The sequence below is a fragment of the Protopterus annectens genome, chromosome 2.part0 (assembly GCF_019279795.1).
Source record: "Protopterus annectens isolate FY-2018-M chromosome 2.part0, PAN1.0, whole genome shotgun sequence".
Classification (NCBI taxonomy): Eukaryota; Metazoa; Chordata; order Ceratodontiformes; family Protopteridae; genus Protopterus; species Protopterus annectens.
The window spans coordinates 235,068,963-235,094,258 of record NC_056728.1 but is presented as its reverse complement, the minus strand read 5'-3'; the positions used below and the strand labels follow the sequence as shown (position 1 = coordinate 235,094,258).

Genomic DNA, 25,296 nt, shown 5'->3' with positions numbered 1-25,296 from the left:
CACACACACACACACACACACACACACACACACACACACACACACACACACACACAGTGGCTCGACCGATAGCGTTGTCACCTCACAGCATGAGCTGTCACTGTTGAAGTGAGGGGCTGTTGGTGGATAGATGGACACACACATAAGCATAACTGCACCACTTTCAAGTGCTGTGCACAAGCATACATATTCATAAGTAATATTTACTTTTTACCTGTGAAATGGTTACCTAAATTTACATTGCTTTACAGAATCAGTGGCTTCTATTACAAAAATGGGTGATATTGAAGTGTATTAACCCACCAGATGCGCAGTAGCAAGCCCCACCCAAACCCCGCCTGACACATTGCAATGTAATTAATATTCAGCATCTGTGCCGAAAGCAACCCAATGTTTTATTGTAGACATTCACTACCAAAAAAAAATATTTTACTAGGGGCATAAAACTAAAAAGCCTGTTGCACATCACATTTCAGTCAGTCAATCGGGCAGAGTTCACACCACAAAACTGTTTCTCTAAATGATACTGTTATTAATGGCTGAAATTGTTTGCAGTACCAGCACCGTTGCACAACACTTGTTCAGCGAGGGGGGGTGGGGGGTGCAGCGCCCCCACAAGGAGGGGGGCTTGCCCCCCTGAAGAAGGAGAAACTAATCATTTCAACGAGGATGGAATTCGTTGTGTGCATGGATTCCGTGTCAATCATGCTGTATTTAGATATTGAAACTCTGTCCACCGCCTTGTCAAACAGGCCACTCCCATTCCTGCGCGAACTAAATGGTGGGTTAATACACTTCAATATCGCCCAAAAATGGATCTATTTTATCACATTCATTTAATACTACACAGTAAATTGTTGATTCTGTACACTAATCAAGACTGTCATTCATCTGCTGCTCAGCTCAGCCGCACCCCTACATGGTCAATCACAACAGCTAACATCAAACCTCATTTTTACAAATGAATGCGGTTTGAATTATTTCTCGTATGTTAATATTAAAAACATGCCGGGAATTTGGACATGACATGACATGCGAATTAGCATGGCTGCCAGTCATCTGGGGATTCCACACCCATTTCAGATGTCAATAGTGCCGACACACCCAAAGATGCGCAGAAGTAAGCGTGAGGTACTAGATGAATATTATGCTGGAAAGTGAACTAGAAAATGGAACAGAAGTAAGCTGGAGTGAAGTAGCCAACTGCATTATGTAAGCAGAAGAAATGACAGTTCCAAGAGGAAAAGCAGTGTATTTTGGAGGAGCAGAAGACACTGGTGTAACTTTGGAAAGTAGAGTAACTAGTTTTAAAGGCAGACATTAACAACAGGGTATGAAAAATATTATGTTGATGCTGTAAGAATGGGAAGACAAGCAGCTGTCGCAAGAGAAATAGGTATACAACACCAGACTGTAAGTGAGCAGCTCAGAATTAAGACACTCATGAAAAATTTAAAAAAAGACCGACTTGTTCAAATACATATGATTTTTGGACAATATAATTTTGTGTTTAGAATTTAATGTAAAAGACATGAGTATTAACACATATGGGCGGTGAGGACTTCTCTAAAGGAACATTTCAAACATTTGATTTATATGAAAAATTCAAGTCTAAGGTAAAAAGAAAACAAGAGACTGCACCATGAAAGGGCCATTTTTTTAATATTAGACTGCAAATTAAAAATGCATTTGCATATCAGAACTGCTGACACTGATATTGTTGAAATGAAGTCTCTTTCTTATCGGTTTGTACCTACCTAAAAAGTTCAACAATATTAAACCCTCCCTTCTCCATACAGTCCCTTAATAACACTCCCATTCAGATAGAATCCAGTACTAAGCTCTTAGGTGTAACCATCGATGATCAGCTTAAATTTGACTTGCATGTTAATAACTGTATCAAAAAGACTCATTCAAAACTAGGGCTTCTTTACCGTAACAAGAAATTCCTTACCTCTGAAGCCAAGATTACTCTCTCTCTTACCTACCTACTACCCAGTCTAATGTACAGGAATTCTCAAATTCTCTCATTCACTCTGCACTCCTGACCAAACTAGAATCTACCTATAACAAGGTAGCTAGATTTGCTCCCCATCAAACCTACAAATCCCATCACCGTCTATCTCTAAAACACTTAAACTGGCTTGAATTACCCCACCAGCTTCTTCTCTGTCAGCTCCAGATCATCCATCCATCTATACCAGCCTTTCTACTACCCAGCACTATCCCCTCTCATCTCCCATTATTCTCCCTCAGGATCTCTCTGAAGCTCTAACCAAGACCTACTACAAATCTACAAACCCAAGTCTAAATTTGGACGCAACATGTACAGCTATCACCCCACTATTGCCTGGAATAGGCTCCCACTAGAAATCAGGACCCTTACACATCCTAAACAATTTAAGACAGCCACCAAAGAGCACTTTAAAAGTCACTGGTCCTGCCACTGCACTCTCCCTCCTTAACATCCCCTACTTCTCATACCTTAATCTACTTTCTGCCCTTAACTCTCTTCTCACTAGCTCTCTCTAATCTTCCTTGACTACTCTTTCTACTGTCTTCTAAAATCTATTAAGGAAATTGCTTCAAAGAAACATTGTATGGTAATTGTCTTGCCTTCATGCAACTACATCATGATAAAACTGGGTTTTTGTAACCACTTATCCCAAAAACTATACTCATCTTAATGACATATTTCTTTTTATACATCTTGAAATAGTTATGCTATACTTCTGATTTTTGACACTTTATAACATTGTATTGCTACTTAATGCCTTGTAATAATCCTGTAACATTGCTGTTTAATGCTAATTTATAACTAAAATTGTATAATATGTTGGAAATTTTCTCCCCAGGCCTCTGCTGAAAAAGGGCTCTTCAGCTCAGTCGGACAATCCCGGTCAAAAAATGTAAAATAAATACACTCTCTTTCCCAAAAGGGAAGCTTTGCCCAAAACAGACAGCTATACCCATAGACTTTACCTATTCTAAATGTAAAGTTAATCATTTCCCATTCAGAGGTAAACAGAGATAGGCAAGGACAAATGTTATGTGTACAAGGGGGAACACTGGTTCTAACATGTGAATGGGAAAAGCAGTTTGTATGAGGTCAGTTAACTTTTAGCCTTAAGAAAAAATGCACTGTTATATTTAGTAAATATTAAATATAACAGCACACGATTTAGTTTAAGTACTAAGGTTGTTAGGGGTGCAATTACTTGCAAAGTTACTCACTTCTCTCACTACCAAACTTTTATTTATTTTAACTGAACTGCTAGCCATTTCCCCTTTAAGTTGTCTCAAATGTTAAGCACATTCCAGTAAATAAAGAATATGTTATAGAAGGATATACAAATGTATACCTACCTGACATACAGGGAAAATACATTTGTGGTTGCAACCTACCATTACAGTAGATCACCACTGCAGTCATGTTCTTTAATCCAGTGCTTTGCCAGAATGGTGAGATGTCCGACTTCCAGGTCTTTCTTCAGATGTCCCTATGAATGTATATCCATGCTGGCAGTCATTGATTGATATTTAGTATAAACAACAAACAGATGCAGCATATCTTCATTTTTCTTGGAACAGCTTCCATGTATGCATCCCCAACAGAGATGCCAAGAACTCTCCTGAGTTCTTGGTCTGTAAAGCCTACAAGGATTTGTACCCTACAGTGGCCACTTAGGAATAGGAAATGTCTGGGCAATACTGACATCTCCCAACAAAAGAACACTTTTGGGACTGGCATAGGATAAAGTAAAACCAAATTCCTACCATATCCACTCAGACCAGTAGAAGCCAGCCATAGAGTTGGGAGTCAGTGGGAGAAAAACTTGATCTGCACTCGTGATTTCCTATTCAATTCATTATGGTATGTTCATTGTAAGGATTACCACTGCAGTCACATTCCTCACTCCAAGAACAGTGCTTGATCTGTACAAGGAGTACATAAAGGAAAGCGCCTGCAGCAAGCTCTAAAGAATGGTGGCAACAACCATGCTCTGCTCTTGGACTGTATGTCCAATTTATAATGCCTGTAAAAGATGTGCCAGGAGGGCCACAGGGCTACTTCACAAATGACTATCTAAAACAGGCTGCCAATGTAGCCATTGCTCTTCTGGACCAATAGCAAAAGACAACTGGTCAAAAGTCTGTTCAGAGACCATGGACCTTGCCTCTCCTGGCATGAAAGAGACAAAAGGCAGGGCATTTTGCTTGGTGTTCTTGGTCGCAACAGTGTAGCATCTAAACTGTCAGTTAATGTCTAGAGCTGCAGAATTCTTTCCTCTTTGTTCCCAGGGTTAAGAAAGGAAGTTGGCAGTTGAATAGTCTGGTTTAGAGTTACGACAGACTCCATTTTTTTGCATGAAAGATGAGCTCTTTCTGTGACTAGCTATATCATTGAGGAAAACTGTTTTAGTCAAGGTAATTGCCATTAGGAATAACTTTTTCCATAAAAGAATCTTGAGGAGCGGACTGGCACGGAGTTGAAAGGAAGAAAGCATCAGCATTTGAAGGACAAAATTCAAGTCGCAAGGAGGAGGGATCCATCTCCTGGGTGTTTTTATATGCAGAACCCATTTAAAGAGCTGCCTTGACTAGGCATTGGGACCAATAGTAGTCCAATAGCAAGGATGCCGAAATCACTGTCAGATGCACATTGAGAGAAGCATAAAAAGCTCTGGTGAACCACTCATCTAAGTAACTGCAATATCTGGTTTCAGGCAACAGTTCAGTGTAATGTCCCTAGAAATCTACTGCACAGAGTCTTTCCTGTCTGCCTACATATGATTTCCTTGTACTTGGTTTTCTGGTTTCTAGCATTAAGTACACCATTTCCTCCATTAGCCTCTTCCTAAATGGAATAAGACTGAAAGGATCTACACCATCAACACCACCAGCCTTACTGTTTTTGGATTTTAAACCTTTGGTTACTTTAATTATAAGATCTGCAGTCTTTCAACTTGGAAACATTTTTTTTTCAGTTACACATGTCAAACAGAGCATTGCATTATAATGATGGGGAGAAAGAAATCAGAGTAGACAAGGCTTGTGGGTTTATTAGACAAAAAGTTAAGCTAGTGTTTCGGGCCAAAAGAAGGTTAAGATACCTGGCACAGATGACCTTCCACTGCAGATATACTATTTCTGGTGGACTGATTTACTAAATTGATAAATTATGTCTGGACAGTGGGGTAGGCCAAGGATTCTTGGTGTCCTAAAACCTGATAAGTACCCTTTGCAGATAGATTCAATTTTAAATCAAGATTATGAGATTGTTATGGCCCTGACTGCAAACAGACTGGAAAGATTTTACCTAGATTGCTAAGTCTTGTTCAAATGGGGTTTGTTCTAGGCCATCAATGACAATTTTGTCAAGGGTTTTCTTATAATTGAAGACACCAAAAGAAGTGAGAAGCTGAAAAGTTTCTGAATAGGCAAGATGGAGGTTTGTTTTGTTTCAATTATTATGTCTTTTTAGGGTTTCATTGGTGTCCATGGAAGTGGTGTCCTCCCTTTAACATGGGGTGGCAGCAAGAATAAAGCTGGGCAATAGGTCCTTCTTAGTACGGAAGGACTACAAGGCAGGGATGCCCATTGTCCCATCTCCTTTTCACTTTTTATCTTGAGCCTTTAGCATCCCAGCTTAAGCAACTTAAGTACAAGGCTATGAGATGTATGGTGAATCTTACAGCCTGTCATTACATGCTGATAATCTTGTACTATATGTGTGTGATCCTTAATAAGGATCTACATTTTTTTGAGAGTTGCTTTACGCTGGTAAGATGGCTAGGTAAAATATTTGACCCAGGAACACTGTTTTTTAAATAAGATTTCACTTGTTTTAGACCTCAGATTTATAGACATTCAGAAGGGTAAAATAAGGTTGTCGTACACCATGGTTAGGGCTGAGGAACAATTTCTAAATGAGACTTCTGGAGATCCTGAAAAAATAAATGAGTTTCTGCTGGAAGGGATAAGTGGCCCTCTTGGGTAACTTGCTGGATAAATTATCTTCTTCATCGTCTTCTACATTCCAGAGGGACTATCTCCAATTTATATCGATTACTTAGGGATAGAACAGGGGACCCCTTAAATACGTACAAGTTAATCTGGGTACATGAACTGGAGAGAGAGATTGCTCTGGTAGACCAGCATACAATCATTGTGGTGACAAATTAGCTTCTGCTGGAAGAGATAAGTGGCCCTTATCCTTCCTCACCTCACTTGTGAGAAAGGTACTTGTCCTGCAGCAGCCCAAGTTTCTTGTCGTTGGTAGTAATCATTTGATATGTCAATGGGAATTCTCCTTCTGAGCTCTATAAATCCAAGATGGTTCTAGTAGCTTCCCTTCGGCTTGATTTGGTTTTGCTGATATTTAAAATGAATTTACTGCTGTTCTACCATTCTTATACTGCTGTAGTGACATCTGCTTAAAACTGCCTCAGAAATTTACAGAATTTGGGGGGAGGGGGCTTAGTAGAGAGAGGTAGTATCATTCTGAATCTATACTCGCCACAGTAGATTTGCACCTGACTAATAGGTTGTATAACAGTAATCAGCTTATTACTAACCATGCAGTGTCCCAGCCTTGACGACCAGACCATTTTTTTGTTGTATTATACAGTTTTTGACTGAATTCCTGTGGTGTGGTATTTTTAAGTTGTTAGTCATGAATGTTTGCAAAGGTCATTGCCGAGTCTGAGTTATACTGTGTACTTGGGCACTATGAATGGATACATTTTGGGGAATTTCATTTTTCAATCTCTTCCCTTCTTCTGCTGCCATGATCTTGCTGTGCTGTGCTTGGTTTGTATAGTACTGTTTGCCTCCAATGAACCTGGAAATGCCGTGCATATCTCTACCTTCCATACACTTCAGCCAGGATTTGTAGTCTGTTTTTATTCTCATTTATCTCCATTTAAAGTGGTTGGTTGAATTAACTTAGTTTTGATACTAAATTGGTTACATAACCTTAGGATACATCTCAGTTTTGTAATCTATGTGATTGCCTTCTTCCACTGTATCTGAATCAGTTCTAGGCAGTCTTACACCAACTTTAAGGTACCCCTTTGCGTTTTTAATTTATAACTGCTAATCGCTATAATATTACCAATCAACTGTTGTCAAAACTTAGTATTGTCCACTAAAACAATAACTACATTTTTGATACTTTTACATTGTTTTTAACTGCTACATCCAGAGCTTTACTAGTCATATGTACTATATTTAGCTTACTTTATCTACGTGCAAAGTTTTTCTTTCTTTACCTAACCATTGGCAGATACAGTTTTCATGTCAATGGATGCAGATCATTATGAAAGTGCAAGACACACAAGCACAACTGGAAGATGTAGGAGAGATCTTGCCATGCTTAAGAAAGTTGGTAATCATCAGACGTCGCTCCATTTGTAAAATTGATATTTGACATTTTTCAGTAATTTCAATAAGATATAGCTTGCTAAATATTCATGATGAGGATTAAATAAAGTTGTCTACAACTGTTGAATTTTGAAATTTGGTTGAATGAACAACTGAATGGTTAAATGGGATTAGTAATCTACCCCGGTTAACAAATTCAAAATTAAATTAAATGTCGAATCAGGACACTATGGAAGAGATTACTTTTTGTGTGGCCAACTGAGTTGCTGTGGTTTTGATCGCTCAAGATGTACACAAGAAAAGGACTGCTCTGCAGAGGTGATTGAAACATGGGAGTTACTGAGGACGTTATTTTACACAGGTTGAGAACTAACAAATAAGCTGATGATATATACTAAGAAGATTGATGGAAGTGAAGATCTGAATCGATTTGAGAGTAATATGATGCTCTCCAGCAGAAGAGATCAAGACAATTTGGAGATTGAGCATGTGCAATCTTTAGTCTGTACTGAACAACCATTGGTATATAAGGAAGACACAGCAATGAGGCAGAATCTATGATTAATTGGAGCACCAAAAGGACAGGAAGTTTTGAACTCCATGTACTTTTGTGAAAATGAAAATGGCAGAGCAGGCAGAGTTTTTGAAAGCATGGTTAGAGTCAAGAAAAGTGTCTTCACTGCCACTGATTACAGCTAAAAGAATTATTGGGAAAGTCTGAGTAACTTTAGAGCAGTTCATTACTTGGTCTGCAAAAGAATTCTTTCTTTGTCAGATTTCCAAGCCTGGTAAAAATACATACTTAGATGGAAGGATGGAACAGGCTGAATATCATTTGTTCTGAAAAAACTTTGATGCAGGTATCTTAATTTTCAGATACTGGTATTGGGAATTCGGACATTTTCATGGTTATGTACAAGGAACTGATAAACTGTATAATATGATATAGAAAAACATTTCTGTCAGTTTATATGTCTATAATTAAAAAAAAATAATCTGTGTGATCTTTGTTTGTTTTAACATACTCCTGCAATATTTCAGAATGTTAAGTTCTCATTTGTGCTATTTGATTATCAATGTTTATGCTATTAGCATGTTATTATGGTTAGTTGTATATAGCTCTTAACTTTGATATTGTTTATTAGTGCTACTAAAGTATTTTGAATGAACAGCACAATGATGCTGTTAGAAAGTCATAAAATTGTATGTTATAGTTATTTAGCAAATAGAATTTTAAATAGGTATGTCTGAATGTGTGTTTAGATGTTTAGGTTAAGTTCATGATGCTTGCTTACTTATAACGTCTGAATCAGAGTATCCTGACAAACTTGATATTTGTATTTTTGTTTTTGTGCATGTATATATATTATAGTTATTATGCATAATTTTTAATTTTAATATTTTTGAAATAGTTATTTGAGACTACAAAACTATGATTAATTCTGAATATAGTGGAGTAAGACAACAAAGTTCCTGTAAAGACAGAGAGACTCAGGGGAAAGATTGTGTCATACAGTAGCATACAAGATGTATACTATGATAGGGATGTTTCCCATAATAATAATTTCCCAGTGTAATATTAGATTATTAAGGGGACCAAGGTTGACTAAGGTAAGTGGCATTTATTTTTATTGGTATGGTATTATAGTTATACACTTACAGGAAGTGAAACTCACATTTGGTAATTCTTGACTAGAAAGGGTGACTGAAGTTGTTTAAAATTAACGGTTAGCCATTGACGAGAGGGATGTGGTGTTTGTTAGAGGTGTAGTGTTTGATTGGTGGCTATACAGAGCCTAATTTATGTGACAGATATGAGTGCATGAAACTTGAAAGAACTATGTTATGGATAGGTGGTGAATTTTATAATCTGACTTCTTATGGAGGTCATACCCTGACTGTTATGGGGTTTCTATACCCTTGAAGCAGGAGAGCGCATGGTGGCTGAGTTGAAATAGTAACCTTGAGTATGGCTTCCCTGTGGTATAAGCTTGTGGCTTCATTGATATGCATTCTGACTGCATCAGCAATGTAAGAGTCTTCTTTATGACATAACTTTTCCACCTTACCATGGCTAACAGGTATTCAGTATATCACAAATATTTTAATTAACTACCCCGGTAAACAAATATAAATAAAATCTGGCCTGTTGTCCAAAGAAACTTCATGCAGGGCTTCCCATGATCAAACCAGTCACTCCCACACAATTAACATCTTCTACTCATGGTTTATTGTGGGATGATTCTGCTTTTACAGTCTCCTTAAACAATGTCAAATCATATTATTTGCAGGAATTAAGTCAATTCTATTTAGGTCCAATCCCTACATTCAAGTTTAGGTTTATTTAGGTGCTTTATACAAAACACATTTAATAAAAAGTAAAAAAAACAAAAATTAAATAAAACCAAATATTAGCATAAAAATAACATAAAACCAACCTACTCTGTGAAATTAATTTCAAATAAACACATCTTTAGTGCCCGATTAAAGGCAGCCAGCAACAGTTCAAAGTCACCATGGTAGCACTTGCTGAATAAATAGCTTCTTCTTCTAATACATTCCAGAGGGATTATCTCCAACTTATATTGACTACTTAGGAATAGAACAGGAAACCCCCCTTGAATATGTACAAGTTAATTTGGGTACATGAACTAGACAGAAAGATTACTCTGGCAGACTGGCATGTAATCATTTTGGTGTCCAAGTACAGAACTAGATCAAGGAAATTTAGATTCTCTGGGTGGAAGTGTTTATTCAAATACTTATATATGTCACAGATAGGTTAGACACAATTGTCCCTGTAATTCCTATGAAATACTGGTGCTGCGAGTTGGGGGTGGGGGGGTTTCACACATATGACTTTTTTGGAGTTGTTTGAAGCTGATCAAATTAAAAATGGAAGTAAGTGACATCTGTAAAAAAATGGGGCAATCATCTGATACTTAAAACTTAATATGGGTACTGGGGATAAATTTTAAGCAAATTGTTAAGGGACCACTCAGAAACGTATTGCAAATGCTATTTTAGCAGTTAAGAAAGCAATTACCAGAAAATGGAAAAGAACAGCCCCTCCACCATTGCTGAGGCAATGGGAATTACATGCGAGATTAAAAGCTTGGAATTTGTTTCCTCTGAGGCAAGGCAATGGGACAGAAACAAATTTAAGTGGTTTTCATGGGTTTTACATCCATGCGCATTGTTCCTTACTGCCCTTTGTGGGTTTTGCAGAAAGCCACTGAGCGGCTGCTGGCAGTTCCACAGATTAACCAGGAGACCTCAGTTTTTCATACTTTCTTTCTATTAAGCCCCTCCCTTATGGAGCTTGCTACCATGGTGATTTTGAGAATACCCATTGCTGGCTGGCTTTAATCAGGCACTAAAGACGTATTTGTCTGAAATTCCTTTCACAGAGTGGGTTGGTTGTATGTTATTATTAGTATGCTAATATTTGTTTTTGTTTAATTTTTGTTCTTTCAACTTTTTATTAAAGGTGTTTTGTATAAAATGCCTAAATGCAACGATTTATGTGTTGCAGCACCAAACCGAAAATAAAAATAAATTATTTCGTCAGATGTTGACAACCACAACTTTTCATCCAACTAGTTAATCACAAATGACTGAGTAAACCAAAGCTGACTGCCACTCTACTTCAGCTATATGCAACCACAAATGTAGGTCACAAAGGTATGAGACTGCAAAACTAAAATTAATTCTAACGACACAACAACACAGTACTTCCTACATCTATATGGCATAAAGCTCCCACAATAATATCCAGCTTTGTGACACACAGGGATAAAGCCCTGACTATGCTGCAGGTGGCCTGAATTTTTGACCAGTAGATCAGGTGCCTGTAGAAGTTGGACAAGGAGGATGGGGATGAGCAACCACTGCTGGGCCATCCATATGGAGGGAAGGGAGACAGCCCTGGCTTGCCACATGATTGATTCCTAGCAGGAACGCTAGGCAATTGCCCAGAGGTAATCACTGTCATAGTGCATTCACACAAAGAGGCACTCAGCTCCTTGAGAGGTAGCAACTGTAAGGTTGCAGAAGCCCCCCAAGGGTGCTAGGGTTCTACCAGTGTGACAGGGTACAGTTAGTATATGTAAGTTGTATGGGGTGTGACATGTGCAAGACACCTGTCTCCCTGCAGAAAAGATCAGTCTCTTTGTAAATGTGAATTTTGGTCATGTGGGTTTTGGTGTTTCAGGATCAATATTTTGATGTTCAATGATGTAATGACAGTGAAGCATATATGAATAAGCAACACACCAAAATTAAGAAAAAAAACAGGCCTACATACCTTTCCATCTACTACATTTTTCCCAGTGTATTTAGAGATTATTTTGGCATATTCATCACAGGTCCAGCTGCCAGCAGTCAGGCCAATGTCTTTGCCAATGTACTTCTCTGGTGACTTCAGAACATTGACAACCACTGGTCCCAAATCAACAACAGCCATGCCATGCATTGGAACATTTCCCATTGGTAGACCTAAAAACAAAACAGAGCACAATACATTTAAGTAGAACAAAAGCGTTTACTGAAGTAAATTTAGGCTTTTATTTTATTTGTATTTGTTAACCAGGCACTGATCTTCATAGATCTTTTTCAGACACAGCCCGGGAGCAGTGTTCGGTTAAGTGACTTGCTCAGAGTCAAACAGTTAGGCAATGGAGGCTAGGCTGAGGAAATCAAGCCCTGGACTATTAGACAGCAGAAAATAGCTTGTTAAATGCTCCTTAATCCTTTTCACCAACTATCAGACATGCAAGGTTTCAAAAACAAAATGCATGTGCACTGTAGATGTCTGATCTAAACAACTTTCTTGTCAGGTACTTCAGAGACTTCTGCCCTGCTAAATGAACACATGTACTGCTTTTGCATGCTGTATACATTAGGAAGTAGTATGCACATGGGAAAACAAAAACATAATGCATGAAAATTATGCAGCCCTGGACATGTTATTACCGATAAAACATAATCTGCTCAATTTTGTGTATTTATGTTTTGATTACAAGGATTGTTTTGCCCATTTTTAGTGGAGGCCTAGGGAGGAAAGCTCCAGAAAGCATTGCGTGCGATGATCTTAAGGCAGAAACATAAGCATCAGCAAACACTGAGTAAATACCACAAATCCCATAAACCTTTTATAGAAGATAAAAAAATAACACTATCAAGCTTCTTTAAGAAACTTCTGCATCAATTTTACAGATGAAACACTTTTCAGCAAGCCCTAACCATATATATATATATATATATATATATATATATATATATATATATATATATATATATATATATAAAATTATTGTTAGCGTTGCAGGCATATTAACATTAAATGTGTCTTGTATGGTGTCTAATTTTCTGTTTCTGCTTTCCGTGTACTGCTAATGCATACCAATAATTATTTTTTCAAGTTTACGTACATGCCTAGTAAGTTTTTTTTTTCTTTGCACATTTCCACTTGTATTTCCATGGCATTTGGCTGTAGTTAACACAGAACACAGTAATGATACTAGCATGGCACTGCATTTCCTGTATTTAAACTCACTTCATGAGAGGTAGCACTTGGAAATACACTTAACAGCTCAACAAAACAGACTCTAAGAAAGGGATCACCCATGTTTTTTATAACAGTAGACCATGCATTTTTGACAGACAGCTGGACAAGGACCATTTCATGACCATTCTGCCCTTTTTGTCTTAAAAAAAAGAAGCAAACAGCTAAGTATCCTCCATGAACTGTTACTGGACATCTACAATGTAGGTTCACCAGACTTAGAACACTGGGGGGAGAACGGTAAAATGGATGCATTGATTGAGATTGTTCTTTTCTTAGGAAGGTGGTCACAGAGACTGACTGGTACTTATGAAAGTTATCTTTATAAAGCACCAGGTAAGAATTTGGTTATGGGGCACAGTCAAGGCAGCAAATGAGGAGGAATTGCACTAATGAGCAGAGGTCTGCTCGCCTATCTTGGAGGAAGGAGTTAGTATAGTGCCTCCTCTGAAAGTGAATGGCCCAGTACCATACTCCACTGCACAGGGACTTAGGAGCAAAAGCATGAGCGAAAATGTGCATACACTCCAGCAGAGCATCTCAGATGCACTTTAAGAAACTTGTATATAAACAAATTCTTACTTACGTTGAGCACTATCAGTCTCCATATTTTTTAATGTTGAAGTTAGCAATTCTGAGTCCTGAAATGTTGGGGGAAAAAGACCAGCTATACAGGAGATCAGCAAATATAGAACACCACTTTTCTCCTTTAAACTTGTTTTTTACAGGGTGCAAGCCCCTTCCCCCTCCCCAAAGTTATATATACCAACTCCAAGATTGGCATACTTCAGAAAAAAGAGAATATTCCAAGAACTGGTGATCTCAGACTTAGCATATGTAAATCCAGATTTTTGTTCATTGCAAGTCCCAGCATTTCAAAGTGTTACCTCAATATCATGGTCTTTAAAACATACAACATGGTTTTAGACTAGACTAAAATGCTATTAGCAGTCCGTATCATGCTGCAGATTATATTTTCACAAATGTGTATAAAAGCCAATTTATTGAGGCTATGTGCCTTTATTTTTTTACTTTTATTTATTTATTGACATTTGTTTACCAGGAAAGTCCGACTGGGAACAAGTGCCTTTTTCATAGAAGGCCCGGGGAGAAAAGCTCTAAGGAATGATATTTAATGCATAATTATAGTAACACATTTTAAAATGCAGAAATCAAATAAAATTAAAATGTATTTTAATAAAGACATGACTGACCACTCTCCTACTTCCAAAAACTGGATTTGCTGGTGAACTTTTAAAAATCTACGACAGACTTATTACTGTCTACCTCTGCCTGACGATACTCGTATTCAAATGTATATTAGTATATTAGTATTCAAGGGTCTATGCTAATCCTCATTTGTTTACCTTTATTTACAGATAAGTCCCCTAATGACCTAAAAAGCTGAACAGGATTCTATATTATGATGATCCCTTACTTCCAAGTAGTTGTAGTACTAATAGTAGACAAGCAGATAATTCACTTTAGTCTGACTTTACTAAACTCCATAGGTTAACAGAAACTGTCAATGCATCTACAAAAACACAATGATTTTAGGGCTAGTCAAAAAAACGTCTTCCAACTTCTTGGGGGTAATGCTATCTCTCTAGCTGAATTATACAAATATTTAGGTATTCATTTGGAACCCATCTTCTTTTCTTTTTAAAACTTTTTGCCCTCGCTTGCCAACCACCTCCCCCCCACCCAGTGGGACTTTGGTCCTTTTGTTCCCTTGTATTAGGGATCTCCCATCTCTAGAGTGATGACAGCTGCCCAGAGGTGTGTCATTTAGGAGCCTGGAAGATTGCTTGTATTGCTATTGCCACCCTATCCTCTGCAAACCAGCTGCAGGGAGAGAGAACTCTCTTCCCACTGAGGCAAGGCTTACTTACCCCACAAACCAAGGCCTTTTTGGCAACCAATCAGCAGCCCTGACTACACAGCCCTTCTCACCCCAGTCAGTAGCTTGCTTCATGCTGAATGGCAGCAATTAAGGTGTTGACAGTTGCAGTAATGGCCCTAATCCCACTCTTGGTGATTAATGTGAGCACCCTCACCCTCCAATACTTCCCATGCATGTATCCACAGCCCCCCACACATACATGTCTCAGTAGGGCTACCATCACTGTCGTGGTAGTTCTAAGCCTACGTCTTCCTAGCACTGGCCAGAATTTAAGTGCAAGCCCATCACTTGTGCAGAAACAATTTGGCTACCAAGAAACAACTACTCTCAGGACTTTCAGTATGACGCTGATGGCATAAGGTATGGAGATACACTGGCTCCTTCTAACCGACCTAGAAAGATGGCCAAAAGAGAACAAGAGATTACAAATATACCAAGCAAATTAGGAAGAAGAATATGAGTGTTAATTAAAAACTTTTAATTGATACATATGACCAGAAGGAGGAAGAAAAATTGACAGCTAGATATGAAAGAGGCAGCCCGAGAGTTGGGAAAACAAATGGCAGAGATGGGGACAGATGAAGCAATGCCACAAATTTAGATTATACTCCTATTTTTCAAAAAATGCAAAAACTTAATGCCAGGATTGACAGCCATATGAAAAAGACAGATGATCAAGTCAGGGAACTATCAAAGGCTGTTAATGAGCACACAGATGCTATACAGTCCCCAATAACAAGGAATGAGTTTTTAAAAGCAATAGCTGAGGTGGCTGAGACTGGTCTGAATCTTATAAGTAGAGAATAAAACAGTAACAGGAGAGTGAGAATATTAGGGTACAGTGAGTAATGTATGAGATTTAATAATGAATTTGACAAGGAGCCCAGAAGATTCAGATATCATTAAGTAAACCTACAGTTGGAAGACAACAGGAATAAGAACACTGATTGCCGATACACAGATAAAAAATAGAACTGCACAGGGGAAAAAGTCTTAGAGATCGTATCCCAGAGGGGGAAGAGGAATTAAGATGGGGGGTTGTACGCTGACACACTGAAAGCCAGTACAAAAAAAAAAAAGCTGCCAGGATTCAGCCTAGCTGTGAGACAATATGTAGACAAAGGCAGACAAAAACTGCAACATAATTAAACTGAGGGCCAGGGATGTGTAATAGGGGGAGACGTAAACTCCTGCAAAAGAAGATAAATTTTGGAAAAGGAACAGAAGCCTAAAAAGGACGTTTCAAGTTTGGCCATAGTTTTGTAAACTAATGCAAGAGATTTAAAGAGAGAGTGGTTGTGGGGTTTAGTTCCTCTGTGTTTCGAAAACAGCAGAGGTCGCAACCATCTTCAATTTGAGATGGGAGGAAGACACAGTGTTGGTGCTGAAACTGAAGCAAAAGTTCCAAGCTTGGAAGATAGTTTGTGTCTAGTGTACATAGTTATGTCCTGTTATATAGGGTTAAAGTTTGCAAACAGCTAAGGGGAGACGCTCAAATTATTCAAGGAGTAATACGGAGGAAGAACGAGGCTGTAGCACAGAAGTGTCTAGACATAGTATGCATACGGAGAAAATGCAAAGAGTTGTAGGACATTAAGACAGGGTTGTCAGAAGGAATATTACCACTGTAAAAGGACAAAAATAGGGTACGCTAGGACAATATTAAAAGTTGTTAGAATGTTAACGGGATAACAAACCCAGTAAAAGGGACAATGTTTAATATATTAAAACGGGAAAACACATATATAGATCTACTTCAGGAGTCGTACTAAAGCACTGAAGAACACTAAAAAGCTGGGACAGAGGTGTTAAGAATTAATAGCCTGCTCTACTTATGAGGAGGTCAGGAGGTGGGGAGTTGTAATCTTAAAAGAGAGAGCCTTGACATTCTAAGAATTAGCAATTCAGGAAGATCATCCTGGAGGTTTAGCAATGGGAAAATGGTTAATATTTGGAACTACATTTACAGTTGCATCAATCTGTCTGCCACCAAAGATGAAGAAAATATTTTTTTAGGAAAACTGTCTTAGAGCTAGTATATTTTCATGAGGATGTGTTGTTAGTTATGAGAGACTGGAACACAATATTCAAATGGGATAAAGTTTCATGGGTAGATGTAGGGTTACCTTGATAAGAGGGAGAAAATATGTAGGAGGATCTTAAACATGGGATTTAGAAAAGTTTGGGAGAAAGTCAAGAGGGAAAGGCAGATGGAGTATACATACTATTCAGTAACAAACTCAAGATGGTGCTGACTAGATAAGTGATTTACAAAAGAAAAACACTTGGATTTTACAGAGAAAGTCTTTGCCACACCAATAATTCTCCCAGATCATGTGCATATAACTGTGAGGGTGAGTTGGAGTCACGCTCATCAGATGGCCTAGCAATGCCATTTTCAGGTCTATAGAGTGAACAAAAGAAAATACAGAAAGCGGCTGCAGGGGGTATTAGCAGAGCAACTAGAGGGTATGGAAAAGGTGGAAGCAGACAGGTGGGAATGATTTAAAGGACAGAATAAAGACAAAGATACAATTGGAGGAAAGAGAGAGTGGGAGATGGCGAGTCAACGAAGGAGGAAGCACATATGAGAGAATTGAAGGCTCTGTAAAGAAAGGGAAGAAACAGATTGAAGTGTGGAGGAGAAGCTAAGGGAGAAGAAACAGTAAACATAAATGGATTAAAAAGTAAGGTTACAGTAGATGGCAATTTGGAATCTTTACTATTCTAACTCCACACAGGCGATTAGGGCATTAGCAGGTATATTAAGACAGGAGAAGGCAGATAGTCATAACCTGTATGGTGAGCCCATACACAGGAGAAATGGTCACAACACTGAGTGAAATACTGAAACTTTTTCAAGAATTTTTATAAGGAGCCATACAAGGAGGAAAAGAAAGCAGGGAATACAGATGAACAAATACAATCCTGGTTAAGAAGTTTAAACTTGCCAAAAATTAATCAAAGTAACCTAGTTAAAAGAATTACATAAGAAGAAATTAAAGAGGCAATGGGAAAACAACAACTGTACAAGTCACCAGGGTCTGATGGACTCCCATTATAAATTTGGAAGCCAAGGAGCACAAAACTGATGGAAGTATGGAACAAATTATTGACTGGGGTCCTGAGAAAAGAGAAATCCCTGCATCCTGGAAAATTTTTAATTATGTCAGTAACTCTGAAGGAAGGGAAATATCTAAAATAGCCAGGTTCATATAGACCAGTAACCATACAGAATCATGACTATTCTAGAAAATAGGTTAGCAAAAATAATCCCAGAGTTAATTTATTTGTTTTTAGTTTTATTTAACATTTGTTGACCGGAAAGTCCGACTAGGTTCCACAGATCCTGTTTTCAGCGGAGGCCCGGGGAGAAATGCTCCAGAAGCATGTCTTTAGAATGTGGGAGGAAACCGGAGTACCCGGAGGAAACCCACGCGAACGCAGGGAGAACATGCAAACTCCACACAGAAGGCACCCCAGTCGAGAATCGAACCGGAGAACCTCTTGCTGTGAGGCGACAGCATTAACCGCTGCACCACTGCGTCACCCAATTCATATGTCAGTAACTCTGAAGGAAGGGAAATATCTAAAACAGCCAGGTTCATATAGACCAGTAACCATACAGAATCATGACTATTCTAGAAAATAGGTTAGCAAAAATAATCAGCGGAGGCCCGGGGAGAAATGCTCCAGAAGCATGTCTTTAGAATGTGGGAGGAAACCGGAATACCCGGAGGAAACCCACTGTGGATTTATCACTTGAAGGAAGACATTTGACAACATACTAATACAAGATGCACAAAAAACAGGGACTCCAGTGAGCTAATAATGTTTAGTTGTAAAGACGGCTTGCAACAGGGTATACTGTGATTTGAATACTGAGAGCTATGGCAGTGCCAATACAGCTGATAAACTTGTTATGAAAGGTTTATATTAAGTTGAAAGCGAAAGTGAAGATAAAATGCTAATCTATAAAAAGAATTTTGGCTAGGCAGAGGAACTAGTCAAAGATGTCCTTTGTCGCCGTTTTTATTTGTGCTATACTTGGAATCCTTAGCATAAAAAAATCTGGCCGTCTGGGATCCAGAGCTACAAGATGGGCAGTCAAGAGTTAAAGACAGCTTTGTATTCAAACTACAGCAAATACTGAGCTTAAGAGATCCTGAAATGGTTTTACAAGGGACATTCCAGTGGGTAGAGAATTTTGGTAGTTTAGCATGATATAAGGTAAACTGGGATAAAACAAGAGGCTTAAAAATATACCTGGGGGAGTGCTACAAGAGGGATATGCAGGTCTATGGACAACAAGAGTAAAATACCTCAGTATATGGCTGGGGAAAACAGAGGAATCTAAGGATTATACCCTGAAGGAAATGGTACAAAATTAAAAATAGTCTGGAAAGATTCAAACATTTAAATGTTGTACTTGACCACAGTATACATGTACTGCAGTGGTATGTACTCTCATACATACGGTACTTTGGACAAGCCTTTTGGACACCCACAGACTCGTTGATTGAAACAAGGCTAAATAATTCACAACTACTTCTACTCGTAAACTCTAAAAAAAAATAAAATTACTGCTCTTTACCCCAAAACACATCCCTATAAAACACTATTCATAATTGCCCACCATAACAGAAAAAGTACACCACATAAAGTGACTAGGTGTCATCACAGATGACCAGTTGAAATGTGACCACCATGTATTACATATAGTAAAAAAAAAAAAAATAGGTATATTACATGGAGTAAAAACCTACCTCAATGACATAGCTAGTAGCTTTATAGCCTCTACTTTCTTATGGTCATCTCTCCTCTATGCTGCCCCAATCTTAACTAACCTTCAAGTATCACAATTGTCAAAACTTGAACAATGGTATAATAAAACAGCCACATTTGCTGTAAACTAAGACAACACTGCACACCACTGCCTAGCACTCGGATAATTACACTGGTTAGAACTACCACATCACCTAACTCTTTCTCAGCTAACTAAAATACACAGACTTCTTTATAAACCAGGAAACTGTCTAGCCCTTAACAACTTGATGCAATACTGCCCCAGCAAATGTTATGTCCGAGAGAAAAATCACTAATCACTGTAACCAAATTATCTATACTGCAGGTGACTTCATATTCAAATTGTGTAGCTAAACTATGGAACCACATCTCACTACCATTGAAATCCAGTTAGAATGTAAACTCATACAAAATGCAACTAAAACTTCCCTAACAAATCACTAGATCTAGTTCTGTACATCTCCAGGATAAATGCCACTGCAATCTTCAGCTTGCCATATTGCGAAACCATTTTGCTCTTTACTCAGAATCCTTAGCCCCACAACCAGTCTTTACCTATGCCTGAAAAGTTTTACTAGCATTTCCCAGCCTTACTTAGTTTTCTGACATGCTCATCCCACCTGTATATTTCTAATATAAAGCTTATGATCTCTCAACTGTCCCTATTTTGAGGAATACTCAGATTTTCAGGTCCGATTTACGAGTGCACATAATGTTCCTATTTTGAAGGTATGTCCCTATTTTCAGGCCTTCGGTTACCCCTTCATAGAGTTTTCTGAATCCTTTTACTTGCGCATGATTTTTGAAGCTGTTTAGTACACAGAAAACCACTGTACATGACCAACATACTAGTGGCACATATAATGTAAAGAAAAAGAACACACATTTTATGTTTCCTTTTTTCAGAAGCAAAAACTAAATGTCTTATGTCTTTGTTCATTAAAAACTACAGATTTTACATTGTCTCTGGTAACATGCTGCCTTATATTTTTTCCATAATTTTTGAAACTCTGTTTTTTTTAAACATATTTCTGACTACTATCCAACATTCTTACTGGAAGTGGGAACAGTTATATGGTCTTATTTGGTAATCAGATTTTACGGTAATTACATATCCAGATTTTTGGCTGGATATAACTCTTCAAGGGCCTTTGTTCCTGTTTTCAATGTCTGCAGGCGGTGATATATGTATATAATTGTGAAAACCATGATAAACCAACCCAGACCAAGAGACCACGAAACTTCACACTCTTGTTTATTCCAAGTTAAGCACTTTCACCCAGTAATCTCCCGAGCTTCATCAGAACAAGTTAAAATCAAAGTACATTCACTTTTCAATGCTCTGTTCAACGTCAAGACCAATCAAACAATACACTTAATAAAGAAGAGTACACCCATTTAACTCTTCTTAGTCCAAGAACTTTTTCAATACATAAAGACATAACCCATTTTAGGTAGGGGTATTAACACATTGGATAATAGGAAGGAATTAGATGAATCTTACAATCTTGGTTTTGTACACAAATTTTCATCCTTTTCAGAAGAGGTTAAAAATATAATTAAGAAATATTGGAAAGTTTTAACCATTAATTCTGACATTAATAAATATATCCCTTTACATCCAACATTCATTAGAAAAAGGAATATGAATATAAAAGAGATGTTGGAGAAACAAGAATTAAACAGACAGAAACCGGAAAAAATTAGGAACACACAAATGAGGTTTTTGTAACCAATGTGTCAACATATTAGAGGAAGGAAATTTACTCCTTGCAGCGAGGAAATAAGTAAAGGGGTGGTATATATTGCCACTTGTGAAAAATGCCACAGTTTCTATACAGGAGAAAGACATATTTATGAACATTTACATGACATTTCACAGCAAAAAGACCCCAATGCTTTGTACAGACACCATAGAGAATGTAAGGATAGTAAATTTAAATTTTACATAATAGAACAGGTCACACATGATTTAAAGGGAGGACCATGGGAGGCCCAACTCGAGTATAAAGAATTATTTTGGCAGCTAAAATTAGATGCAACAAAAAACCCAGGTTTAAATGAACACTTAAGTATTAATAGTGTTCTTAGACTAAGGGCAGCTAAGTTATAAGTGACCTTTTTATTTATTAATTTTTTCTAGTCAGATTTTAAATGTTTGGATTTGTAATATCTTTCTTAAAATGTTTTCCATACAATAATTTATGTGAAAATATTAAGTTTTCACTTTTTTTTTTTAAAGTGAGATACGGTTATGTCTATATGTATTGAAAAAGTTCTTGGACTAAGAAGAGTTAAATGGGTGTACTCTTCTTTATTAGAGTGTATTGTTTGATTGGTCTTGACATTCAACAGAGCATTGAAAAGTGAATGTACTTTGATTTTAACTTGTTCTGATGAAGCTCGGGAGATTACTGGGTGAAAGTGCTTAACTTGGAATAAACAAGAGTGTGAAGTTTCGTGGTCTCTTGGTCTGGGTATCGACACATTACTTTTTCTTAATGTATATACTTGTCTCTAAACCTGCTTAAAACCCCATCTCTTACTGCAGTAGCTTAGCTAGGGTGGGGTGATCGGTGCAGCTGCCCCAGGTGCAAAGTGTTAGGGGGCACGATCCATCATCCCAATTAGTCTTTAGTGCATACTGGCTTGTAAAGCTGTTATTGCATTTGCAAACTTCAGTGCTCTGGCGCTCCATGTGTGGTCTAAACTGCAAGCAATTTGCTTCAGTTTAAAAGTAAAAAATATTTTCTTTTTTCTAACAAAAACCTAAGTGCTGTAGCTCTCCATACAAGTATAAACGGTAGCAACTGCTTGCTACATTTTTTTTTTATCTGAGGAAGGAGGGCATGGTACAGAAATGGGACCGGACTGGCTTCTGCATTTTTAAGAACCTGATCTGCTCTTAAGGATGGGTGACGCAGAAACAGGACCCTTTTTTTTTCCTCCTCAGCAATGGGCACTAGCGCTGGCTACATCTCTGAGCTCCTTCCCTCACTTCTATTTCCTTTAATTTCTAATCACAAGATCTATTATCTATCCGAGAAACCCATAAATACACCTCTTCAAGTGCTCAGTGTTCACTACCTCCTAGATACAGAAGTATCCTTTACACTGTAATAGTTTCCTTTTTTCATACGAGTGTAGTCTAATTATCAAATGTATGTATAATTATTAATGCATATTATTTAATACCTTTACATATATATTACTGAACATCTTTTTATAGAATGCGTTTAATATGTTGGAGCTTTTCTCCCCAAGCTTCCACTGAGAAGGGGTTTTTGACTAAATCCAATTGGACAAACCCGATAAACAAAAGCAAAATAAAATAAAAAAACAGTTACTCACATTGTAGAATTGGACTGGAAACTTTTTCTGGGGTGACATCCCAAATAGAACTGCATAGGAGAAAATATTGATAGGAAGAAAGGTAGGCTGGGTGCTTCTAATTTACCAAAGAGGATGAGATTACAGCAGTGCCAAAACCGAAGCATGGCACCCCACCACTCCAGTGTAATGCACCCTACCACCATAGTGTAATGCCCTCATTGGTAAAATGGCTCATAAATCAGTCTCTTTGAAATAAATGTAAGAGTAGTACCCCCATCAAACCCTAAAGAATTTTTCCAAGGCAAATTATCTCCTATTATGTGACAGCATAGGTAATTTTAAAGCACCCCCTAACCCCTAAAACATGAACGAATATGCAGAGGTATATACAAATGTCCTGTACAACCGCTTAAACAGCTGCATAGAAACAGCAGTACCTAGCCAAACTAAACCCAGTTCAAACAGGAAACAGAAGCCACTCTGGTGGACCCCTGGCATAAATAGACTACAGAACAGAAGAAAGAAAGAAATTCCTGTATAGAAGTAAGTGGGACGAAGTACAACAGAGAAAAAAATCCCTCACTAGTCTCAACAGGCAAATCAGGGAACTAGTGAAGTCTTGAAAAGCTAAATACGACACTAAAATAGCCTCTCAAGCAAAGAATAACCACAGAGCATTTCCCAAAATCTTATGGAGAAAACAATCGACAATGTGCTGAGTTAGCTGCAGATGGCACTATCTATACTCAGTCAGAAGAAACAGTAAACCTGCTGGCCAATAAATTCAGCTCAGATTTCACCCCCTCATCACCTACGGTCACTCCCTGTGAAATATCCCATACAATCCCTTTGCCTGTTATTATAAAAGACAGGTCATCACCGCACTCTGTAAAGCTAGAAACACAGCATCAATGGGCCTTGACAGAATTCCAGGGTGCCTGTTAAATAGCTTTAAACATGACCCAGGAGACCAACTCAGATATCTATATAACCACAGCATCCAGACAGGCTTTGTCCCAGTAGAGTGGAAGACAGCAACAGTCATCGCTCTACACAAGGGGAGACCATAAACTGACCCAGTAAACTACCGACTTACAAGTCTGACTACCTCTTATGCAAGGCTATGAAAAAGGTAATCATGGACTTGATTAACAACAACATAGGAAATTTCCAGACTCTAAATCCAACCCAGTTCACTTTGTCAAGTGCAGGTCCTGCCTGCTCAGTCTGGTGGACTTCTTTGAGAAGGTCACCAAGGCCATGGATGAGGGTAATACAGTGCATACCACCTACCTTGACCTGGTCAAGGCATTTGACACAATACCCCACTAGGGTATTACAGATAAACCCACAAAACTGGGCATAAACCTCTACATCATCAAATGGATAGCCAAATGGCTCATGAATAGAACACATGTTGTTGGAGTTGGGGAATCAACATTCAGCAAGAGGCCAGTCACCAGTGGAGTACCACAAGGCTCAGTGCTGGGTTCCCTCCTTTTTGGAATATACTTAGCAGATGTCAAGGCAAATGTAGATGGCCTTCGCCTGAACAAGTTTGCTGATGACTGCAAGGTGGGGGACAATCATTGACTCTCCACATGATGTTGATATCCTACTGCAAGGTCTGGTGGAGACTAATGGTTGGTATCAGGGCCATGGCCTCAAACTGAATGAGAAGATGTGCATAATAATAACCTTTGGGATATCAAATATCCCTGCAAGTTACAACACTGATAGTACACTGATAGTACCCCTTCTAAAAGTGGACCCAGTGGTGAGAGGTCTGGGTACTCAGATAGTAATCTGAATTTTGACCACCATGTATCCCACGGTAGTGAAAAAATCCTATGCGGCTAGGCTATCAGTAAGGGTATGGCATCCAAATCTAAGGATTTCATAGTACTACTGTACTCAGCCCTCATCAGACCAATAATTAAGTACAATGCACCTTTTGGCATGTACCTGGCCAAGCACCTGCAACAGTGGAAGCGTTCTCAGAGGTTTCTCAAAAAAAAATACACGGTGCAACCAACATGTCATATGTCAACTGATTAAAAGCCCTACCTCTGTATTCAGTTTCCCATCGATTACTGACAGATCTGTGTCTGATCTACAAGGCAGTCTCTGACCCAGCTGTGATGGAAATGTTGCACATTCACAAAACTAACTGCACAAGAGTTATCTAAACCTGATCTCTGTCATGAATAGACTGTGCGGGAGAGAGATGTGTCCCAGAGATTGCCCCTCCTCTGAAATAGACTTCCTATTCACGTGAAGCAGAGCCCTTCCCTGACCATCT

The 25,296-nt window shown here is 38.3% G+C and overlaps 1 protein-coding gene across 2 annotated transcripts in view; it reads right to left on the bottom strand.

Moving 5' to 3' along the window:
* The window catches only part of LOC122793036 (nmrA-like family domain-containing protein 1), a 62,812-nt gene that overhangs the window by 1,644 nt on the left and 35,872 nt on the right, over positions 1 to 25,296 (bottom strand). For both annotated transcript variants that reach the window (XM_044060698.1, XM_044060697.1), the window contains exon 4: positions 11,693 to 11,883. In XM_044060698.1, the coding sequence (XP_043916633.1) occupies positions 11,693 to 11,883 (191 nt within the window). The remainder of the gene's footprint in view (positions 1 to 11,692; positions 11,884 to 25,296) is intronic.